The sequence below is a fragment of the Carcharodon carcharias genome, chromosome 34 (assembly GCF_017639515.1).
Source record: "Carcharodon carcharias isolate sCarCar2 chromosome 34, sCarCar2.pri, whole genome shotgun sequence".
NCBI lineage: Eukaryota > Metazoa > Chordata > Chondrichthyes > Lamniformes > Lamnidae > Carcharodon > Carcharodon carcharias.
The window spans coordinates 11,538,361-11,556,117 of record NC_054500.1 but is presented as its reverse complement, the minus strand read 5'-3'; the positions used below and the strand labels follow the sequence as shown (position 1 = coordinate 11,556,117).

General features: G+C 43.4%; 1 protein-coding gene and 1 non-coding gene across 3 annotated transcripts in view; one reads left to right on the top strand and one right to left on the bottom strand.

The window, feature by feature from the left end:
* The window catches only part of LOC121272531 (heterogeneous nuclear ribonucleoprotein U-like protein 1), a 78,580-nt gene continuing 60,823 nt past the window's right edge, over positions 1-17,757 (top strand). The window contains exon 1 of one of the 2 annotated variants that reach the window (XM_041179148.1): positions 1-412. In XM_041179148.1, coding sequence (XP_041035082.1) covers positions 190-412 — 223 coding nt within the window. In that variant the 5' untranslated portion in view covers positions 1-189. The remainder of the gene's footprint in view (positions 413-17,757) is intronic. The other variant, XM_041179149.1, reaches the window with a different exon arrangement.
* LOC121272745 lies at positions 10,028-10,131 on the bottom strand. The gene has a single exon (XR_005941906.1). It is a non-coding gene; the product is annotated as a U6 spliceosomal RNA (small nuclear RNA).

Here is a 17,757-nt window from a genome sequence, read left to right as displayed (position 1 = left end):
TTTGTTTCGTCAGACGCAGCGGCGGGTGAGGGGTATTTTCTTTATAGAATCGAAAGTGTTCGCTTTTCGCAAACGTTGGGGAGTGCATTTATTTGTTTGTTTATTCGCGTGGCCGCGTTGCTAAGCTGTGTTTCCGCTGCTCGTGGAGGGTGTTTTTTTTTAAAAACAAAGTAATTTAAATACACGGAGATGAGTTCGCTGGATATACGGAAACTAAAAGTGAACGAGCTAAAAGAGGAGCTACACAAACGCGGCCTGGACACAAAGGGCCTCAAGGCGGACCTGCAGGAGCGGCTACAGGCAGCCCTCGACCGTGCCGCTGAGGAGGAGGAGGAGGAGCGGGAGCGGCGGCGGCGGGCGGCCGCAGCTGCCGAGCAGCAGCGACAGCAGGAGGCAGCGAGAGCCCGGGCAGGTAAGCTGGCTGTACGCGTGCGCGGCTCCGGGCAGGTAAGTTGTGTCTGCGCGTGCGCGGCTCCGGGCCCTGGACATGTTGCTCACCTTGAATTTGATTGGAGAGAGAGATATGGGCGGGGGGGTGGTGTATAGCTTACTGGAGTTAAGATTTTTGTGTTCGGTCTCTGATCTCATTCTCCGCCCCCTTAAATGCTTGACAGTGGGAAACTTAACTCACAGTGAATAGAACCTGCAGTTTGTCCTGTCTGCAAACCGCTTTGTTCTTAAAAGGAATCATCCAATTATTTGAATTTGAATAAAACGGGGCTTTACTCTTTAAATAGAGTAGACTGCATCCTAATATGCATTGTTATAAACTTTTACAGAGTACACAGCACAAAAAAACCATTTGACCTGTTATATAGCACCTTAAGACCCTGTCTGAAAGGGTGCTGGTAGCAGATTTAGTAGTCGCTTTCGAAAGGGAATTTGATGTGGTACATGACCAGAATCTCTCTCCCATACATTGATGCATCAAGTACATGGCACAGAGACAAACAATCCAAAAGAAGGTTTTGTATCCTGTCCTTCATTGACTTAATTCCTCCCTCTTGGATGAGTTACGGCACCTGTCAAGTTTGTTGTAATGGGATTGTTTAGTCCTGCAGTAACAGACAACCAATTGTACAGGGATGAAAACAAAAATACTTGGAAAAACTCAGCAGGTCTGACAGCATCTGCGGAGAGGAATACAGTTGACTTTTCGAGTCCGTATGACTCTTCACCTGATGAGTCATACGGATTCGAAACGTCAACTGTATTCCTCTCCGCAGATGCTGTCAGACCTGCTGAGTTTTTCCAGGTATTTTTGTTTTTATTCTAGTATTCCAGCATCTGCAGTATTTTGCTTTTATCTTAATTGTACAGGGATGTTGTGCAAATTTTCCAAACTCACATTGTGCAGTTGGCGAGCATAGCAACAAGGGAGTTACAGTAATATTGTATATGTATTTGCACTTGGTTCTGATGTATCCTTTATTTTTTGAAGGAACTGTAACATCTTCCAGCCCAGCAACTTTCCAAAAATTACGTTCCTCTGATTCTGGCCTCTTGTGCATCCCTGGTTCTTTCATCCCAACCAGTTGCTGGCTGTACCTTCAGCTGTCAAGACTAAACTCTGGCATTCCCACTCCAAACTTCTTTGGTTCTCCACCTCTCTTGCCTTCAAGAATCTGCTTGAAAGTTGTCTCTTTGATCAGATGTTTGTTCACCTGTCCAAATGTCTCAGTTTTGGTCTTGTTTACATGCCTGTGAAATACCTGGGGAACCTTTTATTACATGAACACAAGCTGTTCTGCTGGTGAGAGGTAGAAGAATAATAATATTAGGAGGAACAAGTTACTGACCAGATGACAGATTGTTACAGGAGTATTTTGAAGCAGTGACATTTTCATATTTGATTCTCACATCTAAACCACCTGTGATTGAGGATAGTGTTATCCTGAAGCAGGTTCGCATTTATATCCAAAGCTTTGAGGTTCTGAACCATTAGGCTGTCAGGGTTAGTGGAGGACATTTTTTCAGTAGGAAGTGGTTGTAGTAAACGAAACTGCTCACTGCTGATGGAGGAGTAAATCCTATAACCAATCTGCTTTCCTGAGTTAATAGTTATATTCAAATTATTGAATAAAAATATGATCACCTAATCACTTTGAAACTGTTCAGTTGAATTGAGAAAGTAAACTTTGATTTATTGAGATCCTGTTCAGCAAAGTAATGAATTCTGTGTTTCAGTCATCTTGGACTGCATTGCTGTAAGCAACATTGGATTTTTTTTGATTTAATAGTTAACATTTAAATATTAATTCAATTGTTCATCTTAGTATTTAATGTCTATATGTGAGGAAGTCATGCCTGGCACTACAGCCACCAACCTCTTAAATGAAGAGGTAAATTTATTAACAGTGCACAGAGGATGATCTATCTTCTTTGATGAGGCCAGTATGAGGTGAAGGGCTGGACCTCAATATTTTCTGGACATCCAACTATTTAATGGTGCAGTGTTTCAGCATATTGACACTGCTACAGTGCGTTTGGTGATCCAGTACTAATGTTACTAGATTAAACTATGAAGTGGTGGTGCATACAAGCCATCTGGGCTGTAGAAAGAAAGAGGGATAAATTATGAAGAACGAAAACAACTTAAAAACTTATTAGGACATTGCAAAGTGCTTTAAAGCCACTGGACTGTGGCAGCCAATTTGAGCCATTGAATAAATGACCAGAGACAGTAATTGTTTTTGGTGAGGTTGATTGAGGGACAGATGTTGAACAAGGCTGCTGCATCTTTTTTATGTTCACAGCCCCTGAACTGGCAGGCAGGGCACTTGGTTTAACTTCAATTTGCCACACCATAGTCTTGATGGACTAGGCGATAATTATCTATATGTTCATGTCTGCAGCGGAGGTTCAAATCTGGAATCTTCTGACTGAAAGATGATACTGCTCAAGTTGAGGAGTGGCTTGACAAACTCTTCAAAAAAAAAAGAAACTCCAAAAGGTACTTGGTGGGGTGCAGCAATAAATCTCGGAACAGGATAGCCTGTTCCACGATTTAGTGATATTGTGATAGACTTGAATATATAATCTAGATGGACTAAGTGATAATTGCCTAAGTTGTGGCAAGTTGAGAAGTTAAACAAAGTACCCTGACTGTCAGGGTACAGATGTGACAAAAGATGCAGCAGCACTATGTGAACAGCAGGGTCCTGCTCTACTTTGCTGACTTCATATACCCACCTTTGACCCTCATCCCTTAATATCTTTGGAGAACAAAGAAAATAATCGGCCTTGAAATTATCAAATGATTAACGTCAGTTGCCATTGGCAGAAGAGAGTTTGAAACTTCTTCCCATTGCGTGTTTTAAGAAAAAGTATTTCCTGATTTCACTCCTGAAAGCTATGGCAATATTTTTTAAGACTCCCCATTCAGCAGAAATAGTTTCTTCATCTAACCTGTTCCCTTTAATATCAAACTTCCACCAAATCACCCATAACTTTCTAACTAGATGAATACAGCCCTAGTTTGTGTATTCCCACATTGTAATTTAAACCTTGGAATCCAGGCATCGTTCTCATAAATCTATACTGCACTCCCAAGGCCAGCATACCCAAGGTGTGGTGCCCAATACTGTTCACCCATACTCCAGGTGTGGTCGAACCAGGGCTTCATATAACTAACACCTTCTCTTACATTCTAGTCTACTCAATTTTAAAGGTGAGCATTCCATTAGACTTCGATTATTTTTTTGTACTTGTTCATGACGTTTTGATGACCTATATACATGAAACCCCCGAATCTCTGGACCGTCACCTGTTTTTAGTCCTTTATGTTAGAAATTACGTTGTTTCAGGAGTTGAAATATTTTTTGAGAGCTGAGATTTTTGAGGACTAATTTGATCTTCAGGGGCTCTTTGAAGGTAATGCCTCCATTAAAGGATATTCAAGAAAAGAGAGACTTGGTGATGGGCAGGCAGCCAGGAATCCAACAATTTTCCTTCATTCACCACCACTAAGTTCCCTCCTGGTAGCAGATATTAAAGTAAATTCAAGGCCTGGAATGTTAGGTGCTTTTGAATTGACTGGACCTCTGATTTTGTCTACATGTTAAACTTTTAAAAAAAAACATATAACATCAGGCAGAAAAGCTAGTATATAGACAGACACTCCTATAGCTGAAACATTTAAGAAGCCAAAAGGAAACAAAACATACTGTTTCCCCAACAATATTTTTTTCTCCCTCTACCCCAGATCTCTTCACTTAAACTTTGCTCCCACATATATATTGGACAGATATAAAAGAGGAAGAAAGCAGTTGGAAAGGATTTAATTTCTTTTGTTTGGTTTGCTTATTGTTCCAGCAGTGGTTTGTAAACTTGAAGGCCAGGCACAAGGTTTTAAGAGGGAAAAATAAAGATATAAAGAAAAATGAGCTGCAAGTATGATATGAATGTTGCCTGTTGCCCACACCCCCTCTCTTGCTCTAAGGGGTGGCCCTCACCCTCCCCCAAACTCCCCCCGCCCCTGTCCTTTGTCAGCCTCTCACACAAACATATGGAGGAGCCATAATGCAAAGAGAAATGTAATACTTTGGTCACATTTTAGAGCAGATGGTGGACAGAGTTATTGGAGGGGAAGATTGACAGAAAATGTAGAAGGAAGCAGAGGAGAAAATGGATGGCGGATATAATGGATTGGATGCAGTTGACTTATGCAGAATGTGTAAGGGCAGCACAGGAGACCTTTAGGATGTCTGGATTGCTGGATGTAACACTAAATACTGAATGAAAAGTAATTATTCACATTTCCTTTTTTCATTAACAATCAGTTTAAGGGGTCCACATTGCTCCTGTATGCCTTTTAGAAGGGGGGAGAGCAGGAGTAGACCACACAGCCCATTTAGTCTTCTCTGCCATTCAGAACAGTCATGGCCGATCTCCTGCCTCAGCTCCACTGTCCATCCGTTTCCCATATCCAAACATTTGCCCATCTCAGCAGTCCTTTTTCTTATAATTGTAAAAATTGTGAAGATCTTGATATCCCCTGCAAGTTCATTTTTAAGCTCCTTTTTGTAGCTTTATTTTGTCACCCATTGCTGTTTCATTTATCCCTGTCCCTGGGATCTGTGCTTTTTTGCATTTATATATGCTTTTTGTTTTAGTTTTATGGTGTCTTTCTTTCGTTGTCCTTGCCTATTTTCTTTAGGCAGATAGTGCTCTTGCCCCTCAAGGTATGAACTGGTCTAGATCACTTTTGAATACTACCCACTGACCTGATTTTTGCTCTGTTTACTGTAGTAACCTGCCTATCACATTGAAGTCAGCCTTACCTAAATCTAGAATTTGTGTGTTTCACATTTCTCCCTTTCATATGTGATGCTGAACATTACTTTGTGATTTCTTTTAGATAAGTGTTCACTAAAATGTCAAACTTTTATTCGTTCATGAAATGTGGACATAATTAATAAGGCCTGCATTTATTTCCCTCAAAGGTGGTAGTGTGCCACTGTCGTCTTTGTGGCTCAGTGCTGTTAGGTTTGACCCAGCAATGGTAAAGAAGCAATAACTCATCAAGCATTTTCTGACAGCACCTTCCAAACCCACGACCTCTACCATCCAGAAGGGCAAGGGCAGCAGATGCATGGGAACACCACCATCTGCAAGTTCCGCTCCAAGTCACACGCCATCCTGTTTGGGAAATATGTTGCCTTTCCTTCATTGTCAAAACCCTGGAACTCTCCCTAACAGCATTGTATATGTCTCGATGTCAGATGGACTGTAGTGGTTCAAGGCAGCAGCTCACTATTACTTTAAAGGGTAATTAGAGTTGGGTGACAAATTCTGGACCTGACAGTGACTCTCACATCCCGTGAAAGAAATTATATTTCCAAGTCAGGCTGGTGTGTTACTTGGAAGGAAACCTGCAGGTGGGTGTTCTTATGTGCCTGCTGCTACCCTTGTTCTAGGCAGCAGAAGTCACAGGTTTGGAATATGCTGTCAAAGGAGCCTTGGCAAGTTGCTCCAGAGCATCTAGTAGATGATACACACTGCAGTCCACAATCTGCCAATAGTGTGTGAATGTTTATGGTGGTGGATGAGGTGCTAATCACGCAGCATGCTTTCTTTTGGATGTTGTCAAGCTTCTTGATTGTTTGAGTTGCACTCATCCAAGCGGAGAGAGTGTTCTATTGCATGCTGTGTGACATGTGCTTTGTAGATGGTGAGCAGACTTTGGAATCAGGAGTGTAGTTATTCACTGTAGAATTCCCTGACCTCAGCCACAGTGGCTGCTTCAGTTAAGTTTCTGGTCAAATGGTGAGGGATTTAGTAATAGTAATGTCAGGCAATCTCTTGTTCGAGATTTTCATTGCCTGACACTTAACTGGCAAGTAAAATCAGCCCAAGCTTGAATATTGTCCAGGTCTTGCTGCACATGGATATGAACTGCTTAAGAATATCCTAAGGAATAGGCTATTTGGCCCAATGAGTTCACTTGACCATTCAGTAAGATTATGGCTGATCAGATTGTGGTCTTAACTCCACTTTCCTGTCTCCCTGCTTAACCCACGACTCCCTTGTAGACTTAACAACCCAGTTTCCACCGAATCAAAAAATGATTACGGAAGAGAAAGAAGCCATCCAGCCAGTCCTGTCTGTTCTGGCTCTCCAAAGGAACAGTTTTAAAAGTTTTATTCTTCCATGGGACGTGGGAGTTGCTGACAAAGCCAGCATTTGTTGCCCATCCCCCAATTGCCCTTGAACCGAGTGGCTTGCTAGACCATTTCAGAAGGCAGTTAAGAGTCAACCACATTTCTGTGGGCCTGGAGGCACGTGTAGGCCAGACAGGTAAAGATAATAGATTTCATTCCCTAAAGAACATTACTGAGCTGTGTGGGTTTTTACAACAATCAATGATAGTTTCATAGTTATCATTAGATAGACTAGCTTTATATTCCAGATTTATTAATTGAATTTAAATCCCACCAGCTGCTGTGGAGGGATTTGAACCAGTGTCCCCAGAGCATTATGCTGGGCCTCTGGATTACTAGTCCAATGACGTTACACTGAAGAGTCATATGGACTCAACATTAACTGTTTCTCTCTCTCCACAGATGCTGCCAGATGTGCTGAGCTTTTCCAGCATTGTGCTTTAATTCATTATCCATTACTGTTTCCTACCATTCAGCCAATTTTATATCCATGTTGCTGATGTCCCTTGAGCTCTAACTTTGCTCACAAGCCTATTATGCGGTACTGTATCAAATGCTTTTTTGGAAGTCCGTGTACAACACGTCAATAGCATTACCCTCATCAACCCTCTTACCTAAAAAAAAATCCAATGATTTAGTTAAACACAATTTGCTTTCACTGCTGTCTGTGTGAGAGAGAGAGAGAGTTCCAATGACCAACAACTCAGAAGAAATTTCTCCTCATCTCAGTCTTAAATAAGGAGCTCTTTTTTAAACTGAGCTTCCTGGTTGTAGACCCCCCCATGATTGGAAACATCCACTTAGTACACACCCTGCCAAGTCCCCTCAGGATCAAATTTGTTACAATAACATCACCCCTCTATCTTCTAAATGCCAATGAGGAAAGGCCCAACCTGCACAGTCTTTTCCCATAATCCCTTCATCCCAGGAATGTACCAGGGCGGAGATAATTATTGTGGTTGATGAAGGCCATCTTCCTTTGTGCTAGTTATGACTACAGCTAGTGGAGAGTCCACTCCCCACCCCCAGTTCCCATAAACTTCCACTTTCACCATAATTCCTTGATGGCACACAGTCAAATGCTGCCTCTATGTCAAGAACATTTGCTCTCACCTCATCACTTTAGCTTTTTTGCCAATGTTTAGGACAAGGCTGTAATGAGATCTGGAGGTGCATGGTCCAGGTGTTAAGCGTTGCTGAACAACTGTTCCTTGATAGAACAGCGACTAAATCTGATTTATTACTAAATATAGTTCATCTGCCCCTTTGGTCCTAAGGCACGTTGTTGCTGATAACAATCCTGAACACTCAGGAAATTCACTTTGCTTCTGCCATGTGCTAGTCTGCTTGACACAATTTATAAAATTTAATAATGTCCCATTAAAATAGCCTTACTTTTTGCTACATGGTTGTATAAATGTGAAAGATTAAACAATCTGCCACTCCTCAACTACTACCTGCGAGCCTATACACAACTCGCGCTATAGTCTTAAATCCTTTTCATAATTCTATTCAAAGTCTCCGTTGCCTGTTTGCCTCTTTTTAAGTCCTCAGAGGTGATTTCATCCTTGGCTACTGCTTCTCCTGTGGACCTTATAACCTGGTTTTTTTAGTTCCCAGTCCTGACAGTCTTGAAGCCATCTCAGGAATGACTACCATGATACCCTCCAAGTTGAGTTTGACCCTGAAATTCATTCAATTTATTGAAATAACCCAGGAGTTTGTATAAAGAATGCTTATTTGGGCCACACACCCTAACCTGTCCTTTGACTTGAATGTTTTGCTCACATTTCTTATTTCTCTCCTGGTTTAATTGTTATTGCACCTTTAAGTATCCCCTTTATCTGTAGTAGCTAAAGCACAATTTTTGTTTGTTATTGTCTTTCCTTTTCTTATTCATTCATGGGATGTGGGCATCGCTGGCTAGGCCAGCATTTATTGTCCATCCCAAATTGCCCTTGTTCAGAGGGCATTTAAGAATCAGCCATCTGTACACTTTCAAAATATTATTAATACTGTCCTGCATTTATTTCTCCTAATGACAGTTTATCCTCGCCGCTTGGACACCAGTCACAGCTTGTTTCAGATGGAGCCATCTCATTGTTACAGTTCTTTCCTGTCCCAATACTGGTACCAGTGTTCCATTGAGTGGAAGCCCTCTTTCCTACACTTAAGGCATGTGTTCATCTCCTTATATCTGCTTCTCCCCGTGCATGTTTGAGCATGGGGGTTCAGGTAATAACCCGGAGGTTATAAGCATTGAAAATCCTGTTCTAGTAGCTTAGTACTCTCCTACTCCTCTACACTGTTCTATGTTGTTTATTTATTCTTTCACAGGATGTGGGAATCTCTGGCTAGGCTAGCATTTATTGCCCACCCCTAACTGCCCTTGAGGTGAGCTGCCACCTTGAACTGCTGCAGGCCATGTGGTATATAAGTATACTCAGTGCTATTAGAAAGGGAGTTCCAGGATCTTGCTCCAGTAACAGTGAAGTTAGCTGTATAGTTCCAAGTCAAGGTGGTATGTGGCCTGGAGGGGTACTTGCAGGTGATGGTGTTCCCATGTGTCCACTGCCCTTGTCTTTCTAGGTGGTAAAGTTGACAGGTTTGGAAGGTGCTGTTGAAGGAGGCTTGTTGGTCCCAATGTCCGAATCCTTCCTCTCTTTCTCCAACATCCTTTCAAGCTAGTTCAAGATGTCCTTCGCCCTGACACCAGATAAGCAAAATAATTTAGAACTGAATCCTGTTTATAAAGGATGTTATCAGTCCCCTTAATTACTGAATCTCTTTCTCCTGTTGCTCCAGGGTACAGTAGTGACCATGTTCTACTTGTAGGCTAGGGTTAACCTCTGCAGACCCTCATTCTCTCTCTCTCTTTCTCTCTCTCCCCTGGCTTCCCTTACACTGTAAGCTATCAGCCACAGTTTAATCCTACATCTAACAACAAGGCATGCCCAAGGTCTGGATCAAACTGTCCAGATACTTCCCTCTCACCTTCACATGTCAGAATGCCTCCAATTCACAATGCAACTCAATGACTCTTGAGTTGGTAAGAATCCAGGCAAAGACATCTTCTGCAGATGTTTTCTCAAGACAGTCTTACTGTTCACGGACTTCAATCTGGACTCATTGCTCTACCATATTTTAAGCTAAGAAGTAGATTATAAACAGTTTAGACCAAAGATTTTTTTCAACACACTAACTTGCATTTAAACTCTGGACAAGAATTTTAAGTACTTACTGCCTGAAGCTTACATGAGCCACAAGTATTGGAGGGGTTGAGTGAGGCGCAATACCTCTTTTTCACACTTACCAACCACTCCATTCTATTTACAAGTCTGTGTGCCAGCAGATGCTGTTTATTTACTTTTATGGAACACTTCATGAATTTGCGTGTCATCCTTGCGCAGTGGCCATGCTAATCTCTATATCGTTCCAGTTTTAGTATACGTGCTGCCGAAGTGAGGATGGTTAATTTTTTGAGAAAGGAAGTACATAGTTGACAGGATTCAAACCTGCACTGGAAATCCCAATGGATTTTTAGTCCATCAACTTAACCATTTGACCACAACTATACACCTTTTGAAGAACACCAATCTACAGTTGCTGCCCTACAATAATTAGCACCTATTTAAGGAAATCACTTTCAGCTGATTAATATTAACTGCTACTGATGGGCAGTTTCTGTTCACTAACTTGATGTTTCTTTTATAGTTTTTAAAAGCTCTAACTTTAAATGCAAACTGTTAAACTAAATTTCAATTTGAGAACTGCTCACCCTGCTTAGCAGAGAATTCCCACTATCACCAAATTCTCAACTTTTACACTTTACCATTCCCTACTCCCCCTATTGAATCAGTATTTTCAGATAACACTAGGAAGCAGGACAGGAAGGTTCAGGGTTATGACTGAAAACTTTAGATGTCAGGAATTTGCTGTTCACCATTGCTGGAAAGAATTGCTGGTAAGGCTGGTTGTGAAAAAGCTGGACGCTGTAATGGGGGGACTTTATATTTAGGAAAACAGAGATTGAGTTGTGATCTAATTTTTGGCAGTTTCCATTGTATAATGTGGTTTTCAAACTTTTTTTTGTTGAAGGACTCCTTTCACATGGATCTGTAGCCACAAGCTATATATTACTCAATTTTTGGGGAAACTTTGACATGGGATTGTTTGCCTTCTTTGGTCACCATTCTGAGAGATTCAGGGCTGGTGTGTTGGGTTAACCATTGTGGCTTTAGCAATGGATTCCTATGGACTTAACAACTGAATGTACCATTTCACTTTGGGCCAAGGCTGGCACACAATAACTTGGTTAGTAATTTTGGATCTTGAGGTTTGTGAATTCAAAGTTGCCAAGATATTAGTTATAGTATTTTGTGGGGAGTAAATGGGCATTCCTTTGTTCAAGAGCTGCAGTCTGGGTGGAAGTTAAATACTGCTCTCTCTTGTTTGGTGGCCAGTTTTGTAAGACCATAATGCAACCTTGAACGTATTCGAAATGATAAGTATCCTCTGTGTAACCAGATATAATCTCATGTTTTAACAGTAATCAGTCAAGGCTTCGTCTTAGAAAAAAATCCTTACTGCTTAAGGGAGGATCCCAACTTTGGTGACCAGGGAGCCCAAATTCAAACGCAGACTGGGTGACTAATTTATGGAATCCATCAGTCCGCAAGCCTGACCCTCAGCTTCTGGCTGCTTGTCATTTGAATTTGGCCTTGCTCCCATGCTGACCTTTCTGTCTTCAGCCTGCTGCAGTGTTCCGTTGAAGCTGAATGCAAGCTCAAGGAACAGCACCTCATCTTTCCACTTGACACTCTACAGCCTTGAGTACTCAAAGTTGAGTTCAACAATTTTAGATGGTAGCCTCTGCCTTCATCTTGTTCGGTGTTTCTTTCATTTTTTTTTGTTTTGCTGGGCTGGCCTTGTCTTGTTTCTTTCTTTATTGTTCATGTTGCATTCAGATGGTTTTCATGTAGTCATTCACCTCATTTGGAAACCCTTGTTTCTTTACTTACCCATTACTACTCTCTCTTTGGTTGTTGCATCATGTTACAGACTTCTATTATTTAATCTCCTTTGCTCTCTACCTTATCAGAGTTTCCGTTTTGCATTTCCTTCACCCCACTCCCCTGTCTTAAAAAATTCTTACACGTCTTTCTTTCTTCAGGTCTGATGAAAGGTCACTTGCCCTGAAATGTTCACTCTTTCCCTCTACAGATGCTGCCTCACCTGCCAAGTTTTTCGAGCACTTTTTGTTTTTTTTATTTCCGATTTCCAGCATCTGCAGTACTTTGCTTGCATTTTTTTTTTTAACTCTAACCAGGGGACCAACTGTCCTGGATTTCAGTGGACTGTCCCGTAATTGAAGTGGGTGTCCTGAGTTGTTTGATGCTGGGGTGCAGTTTGCCTTGTATTTTCGAATGGTCACTTCAGAAAACAAAACTGGCTCTCACTTCCTCATTTCTAGAGTTCCTTGATTTGCACACTTGTGCATGTGCATTGTGCTCTCCTCCCAGTGACCTGCTCACACAGCCTGCACAGCAATCCCTGCCACCCCCAATCTCTCAGTCTGGACAGCATCTCTCTGGCACCCCTCGAACCCACAGTCTGCACAGCAACCCTTGCCTCTCCTGCACCCACGGTCTGCACAGCAACCTCTGCCTCTCCTGCACCCACGGTCTGCACAGCAACCTCTGCCTCTCCTGCACCCACAGTCTGCACAGCAACCTCTGCCTCCCCTCGCACCCACAGCCTGCACAGCAACCCCTGCTCTCCTGCACCCACACTCTGCACAGCAACCCCTGCCTCTCCTGCACCCACAGTCTGCACAGCAACCTCTGCCTCCCTTCGCACCCACACTCTGCACAGCAACCCCTGCTCTCCTGCACCCACACTCTGCACAGCAACCCCTGCTCTCCTGCACCCACAGTCTGCACAGCAACCCCTGCCTCTCCTGCACCCACAGTCTGCACAGCAACCCCTGCCTCCCCTCGCACCCACAGTCTGCACAGCAACCCCCGCTCTCCTGCACCCACAGTCTGCACAGCAACCTCTGCCTCCCTTCGCACCCACACTCTGCACAGCAACCCCTGCGCTCCTGCACCCACACTCTGCACAGCAACCCCTGCCTCTCCTGCACCCACATTCTGCACAGCAACCCCTGCTCTCCTGCACCCACAGTCTGCACAGCAACCCCTGCCTCTCCTGCACCCACAGTCTGCACAGCAACCCGCGCTCTCCTGCACCCACAGTCTGCACAGCAACCTCTGCCTCCCTTCGCACCCACAGTCTGCACAGCAACCCCTGCCTCTCCTGCATCCACAGTCTGCACAGCAACCCCTGCCTCTCCTGCACCCACAGTCTGCACAGCAATCCCTGCCTCCCTTCGCACCCACAGTCTGCACAGCAACCCCTGCCTCTCCTGCACCCACTGTCTGCACAGCAACCCCTGCCTCTCCTGCACCCACTGTCTGCACAGCAACCCCTGCCTCTCCTGCACCCACTGTCTGCACAGCAACCCCTGCCTCTCCTGCACCCACTGTCTGCACAGCAACCCCTGCCTCTCCTGCACCCACTGTCTGCACAGCAACCCCTGCCTCTCCTGCACCCACTGTCTGCACAGCAACCCCTGCCTCTCCTGCACCCACAGTCTGCACAGCAATTCCTTCCACTATTGCACCCACAGTCTGCACAGCAACCCCTCCGTACCCTGCGCTCTCAGCCTGGTAAACAACCTCTCTGTGCATGTGCACATTGAATTTGTGAAGCCCACGCCTAAGGCCCTTGGAACAATGAACATAATTTTAAACTAATTTTAAATTGCGCTGCTGAGTTTGGGTTTTCTGCCTGTTTGATTCACACCTAGTCTCTTCCCCTGCCAGCAAAAATGGAATCTGTTGGAAATGGGGCTGGGACTTGAACATCTTGGTCTCTCCTGCCATTTTAAAAGATTTCCAGAGTCAGCCCGACTCCGCGAAAATCTGGTCGCTTGTGCTCCATTTGGTACTTGCACATGATTTAAAAAAATTAATTTATGGGATCTGGGCCTCACTGGCTAGGTCAGCATTTATTTCCCATCCCTAATCGCTCTTGAGAAGGTGGTGGTGAACTGCCTTCTTGAACCGCTGCATTCCCTGTGGTGTAGGTACACCCACAGTGCTGTAAGGGAGGGAGCTCCAGGATTTTGACCCAGTGACAGTGAGGGAGCAGTGATATATTTCCAAGTCAGAGTGGTGAGTGACTTGGAGGGGAACTTCCAGGTGGGTGGTGTTCCCATCTATCTGCTGCCGTTGTCCTTTTAGATGGTAGTGGTCATGGGTTTGGAAGGTGCTATCTAAGGAGCCTTGGTGAGTTGCTGCAGTTCATCTTGTAGATGGTATACATTGCTGTCACTGTTTGTCAGTGGTGGAGGGAGTGAATGTTTGTGGAAGGGGTGCCAATCAAGTGGGCAGCTTTGTCCTGGATGGTGTCAAACTTCTTGAGTGTTGTTGAAATTGCATTTGTCCAGGCAAGCGGAGAATATTCCATCACACTCCTGACTTGTGCCTTGTAGATGGTGAACAGGCTATGAAGAGTCAGAAGGTCAGTTACTCATTGTAGGATTCCTGGTTTCTGACCAGCTCTTGTAGCCACAGTATTTATGTAGCTAGCCAGTTTAGTTTCTGGTCAATGGTAACCCCCAGGATGTTGATAGTGGGGGATTCAGTGATGGTAATGCCATTGAATGTCAAGGGGCGACGGTTAGATTGTCTCTTGTTAAAGGTGACCACTGCTTGGCACTTAAGTGACGCGAATGTTACTTGCCACTTGTCAGTCCAAGCCTGGACATTGTCCAGGTCCTGCTGCATTTGGACATGGACTGCTTCCGTACCTGAGGAGTTGCGAATGATGCTGAGTATTGTGTAATTATCGGTGAACATGCCCCTTTGTGATCTTATGATGGAAGGAAGGTCATTGATGAAGCAGCGGTAGATGGTTGGGTGAGAACACTACCCTGAGGAACTCTTGCAGTGATGTACTGGAACTGAGATGATTGACCTCCAACAACCATCTTCCTTTGTGCTAGGTATGATTCCAACAGTGGAGAGTTTTCCCCTGATTCCCATTGACCCCAGTTTGCTGGGGCTCCTTGATGCTACACTTGGTCAAATGTGACCTTGATGTCAAGGGTAGTCACTCTCGCCTCCCCTCTGGAGTTAAGCTCTTTTGTCCATGTTTGAACCAAGGCTGTAATGAGGGCAGGTGCTGAGAGGCCCTGGCGGAACCCAAACTGAGCGTCAGTGAGCAGGTTATTGCTAAGCCAAGTGCTGCTCGACAGCACTGTTGATGACCCCTTCCATTACTTATGATCGAGAATAGACTGATGGGGCGGTAATTGGCTGGCTTGGCTTTGTCCTGGGCAATTTCCCACATAGCCGGGTAGATGTCAGTGTTGTCGCTGTACTGGAACAGCTTGGCTAAGGGCGCGGCAAGTTCTGGAGCCCAAGTCTTCAGTACTATTTCCGGAATATTGTCAGAGCCCATAACCATTGCAGTATCCAGTGCCTTCAGCTGTTTCTTGCTAAGATGTTCCACTATTTTGTAGTGTGTTGAGCTGGCTATCTGAAAGTTTCCTTCATTAACTTGCCTTTCTTCGATGGGCAAAAGTAATGTTATGTCAGCTAAGGTGAACTCATGTTGGAATGCAGGGCCATACAGTGCTCAAATGTCTGAGTATCGAATGCCTACTAGAAAATGCAGATTGCACTTGTATGGTTCTTAGGTCCCAAAGTGTTTCAAGGCTAATAAAGAACTTTTGATATGTAGTCATTTGTAATGTAGGCAAGCCATAAGGTTCTGCAATTAGCAATGTTTTGGTGTTATTGATTGACATGAGGAGAAACCCTGACCGTCTCTAAATAGTATAGCGGAATTTGCTTTTTTGGCAGGTAAACATGGATATAACATTTCAAGAGAAAAGACAGAACATCCAACAGTACAGCAGCCAATGTATCAGGTCCCACAACCAGCTGCAAGATAAATGACTAGATAAGCTATTTTAGTGATAATGGTTGAGGACTTCTAATAGTGCTGTGGGATCTTTTACATGCAGTGCTCAGATGGCGTCTCTGACAGCATATCCCCTCAATACAGCACAGGAATGTCAGCCTTGATTAGGTGCTGAAGTCTCGACTGGAGCTTGGACTCAAAAAGTTCTGACCTGCATGGGAGGGTAGCCACTCGCTCAGTTTGTGGAGATTTAATGCTTAGTGTTGAGCAGCCTTTAATAACTTAACAGCTTATTGCTGAAGGAAAAACTCAAAACTCTTCTGATTAGTAATGCAAATCTGATTGTTATTGCTTCAGTAAGTTTTAACGTTAAGCCAAGTGCTATCTAAAAATGGTCCTAGAGCTGAAAGGACTACACTGAAACTTACAAAATTCTCCAAAGACCAAATATGTTGAAACTACACAATTCACTTCCTGTGTCCTACTGGTAATGTGAAGGTGGTAGGTTCACTATGATTTGCTTGAATTTTCTATTTTAATGACACATTTTTCTTCGTAGCTTGTTTTGTTTTCCCCTCTCCTTATGTTTATCTCTCCTTGTTTACTCATGTTTTTGAATACCCTTCACCCTTCTGTCTTCTGTCTTTCCAGATGAACAGGCATTGTTTTATAAGCTTGGAAAAGGAAAGATTTGGGAGGGGAAAACAGGAGGGGTCTGTCCTCCAGTAATGTGAAGTTGTAGGTTCACTATGATTTGCTTGAATTTTCTATTTTTATTACACACCTGCCTCTGTTTTTTTGCTCTCTCCTTATGTTTTTCTCTTCTTGTTTATGTCTTGTTGTGCATATGGACATCTGTGTCTCTTTGCCATCCTCCACTCTATTATTTGCACTTTTTTCATTCCTTTTATACCTTTGCATCTTACTGCAGAAGCTTATTTTATATATCACCTGACTGCTTTCCACTGTACATTATTTAAGAAGGAAGAAAGGGATAGATATAGTAATATATTTCACACCAGTCAGTGTAACCTTGGTAGTGGGCAGATTATTGGATAAAATTCTTGAGCGTCAGTATTAATTGTCATTTAGAAAGGCACGGATTAATCAAGGACAGTTGGTATGGATTTATTAGGGGAAGGTCAAGTCCGACTAATTTGATTGAATTTTTCAAGGGATAATGAGGGTTGATGAGTGGTAATGCATTTGATAAAGCCTACCTGGATTTTAGCAAGGCTTTTGCCAATGTTCCAGCTGGCAGGCTGGTCAGAAAAGTAAGAACCCATGTGATTCAGGGGAAAGTGGCAAGTTGGATCCAAAATTGGCTCAGTGGCAGGAAGCGAAGGGTAAAGGCTGATGGATGTCTTTCTGGCTGGAAGGGGTCCCGCAGAGGTCAGCACTAGTTTCTTTTTAATTTTGTTCCATATATCAATGGTTTAAATTTAATCCTGGTCCCTACATTTAAGAAGTTTTCAGATGGTGCAAAAATCATATATTTGGTGATTGAGAAAAAAGCTGTAGCCTGCAGGAAGACATTTATAAACTGGTTAGGTGGGCCAGAAGTGACAGATGGAACTCCATCCAGGGAGTGTGAGGTAATGCATTTGGGGAGGGCAAACAACACCAGGGAATATACAATAAATGATAGGATACTGAAAAGTATAAAGGAACAGAAGGACCTTGGAGTGGGTGCCCACAGATGCTCAAAGATAACAGAGCAGGTGGATAAAGTGGTTAAGAAGGCATACAGAAAACTTTCACTTATTAGCTGAGGCATTGAATATGAGTAGGGAGGTCATGCTAGAACTGTATAAAATACTAGTTATGCCACAGCTAGAGTACTGCTTCCAGTTGTGCTCACAATATTACAGGAAGGATTTGATTGTGTTAGACTGGGTACAGAGGAATTTTACAGAGGAGGTTGCCAGGAATAGAGAATTTTAGCTATGAGGAAGGATTGAATAGGCTGAGGTTGTTTCCTTGGAACAGAGTAAGTTGATGGGGAGAGATTTAATTGAGGTGTACAAAATGAGCAGGAGCCTATATGGAGTGCGCAGGAAGGTTGCCCTAAGCAGAGTGGTCGCTAACGAGATGACGTAGG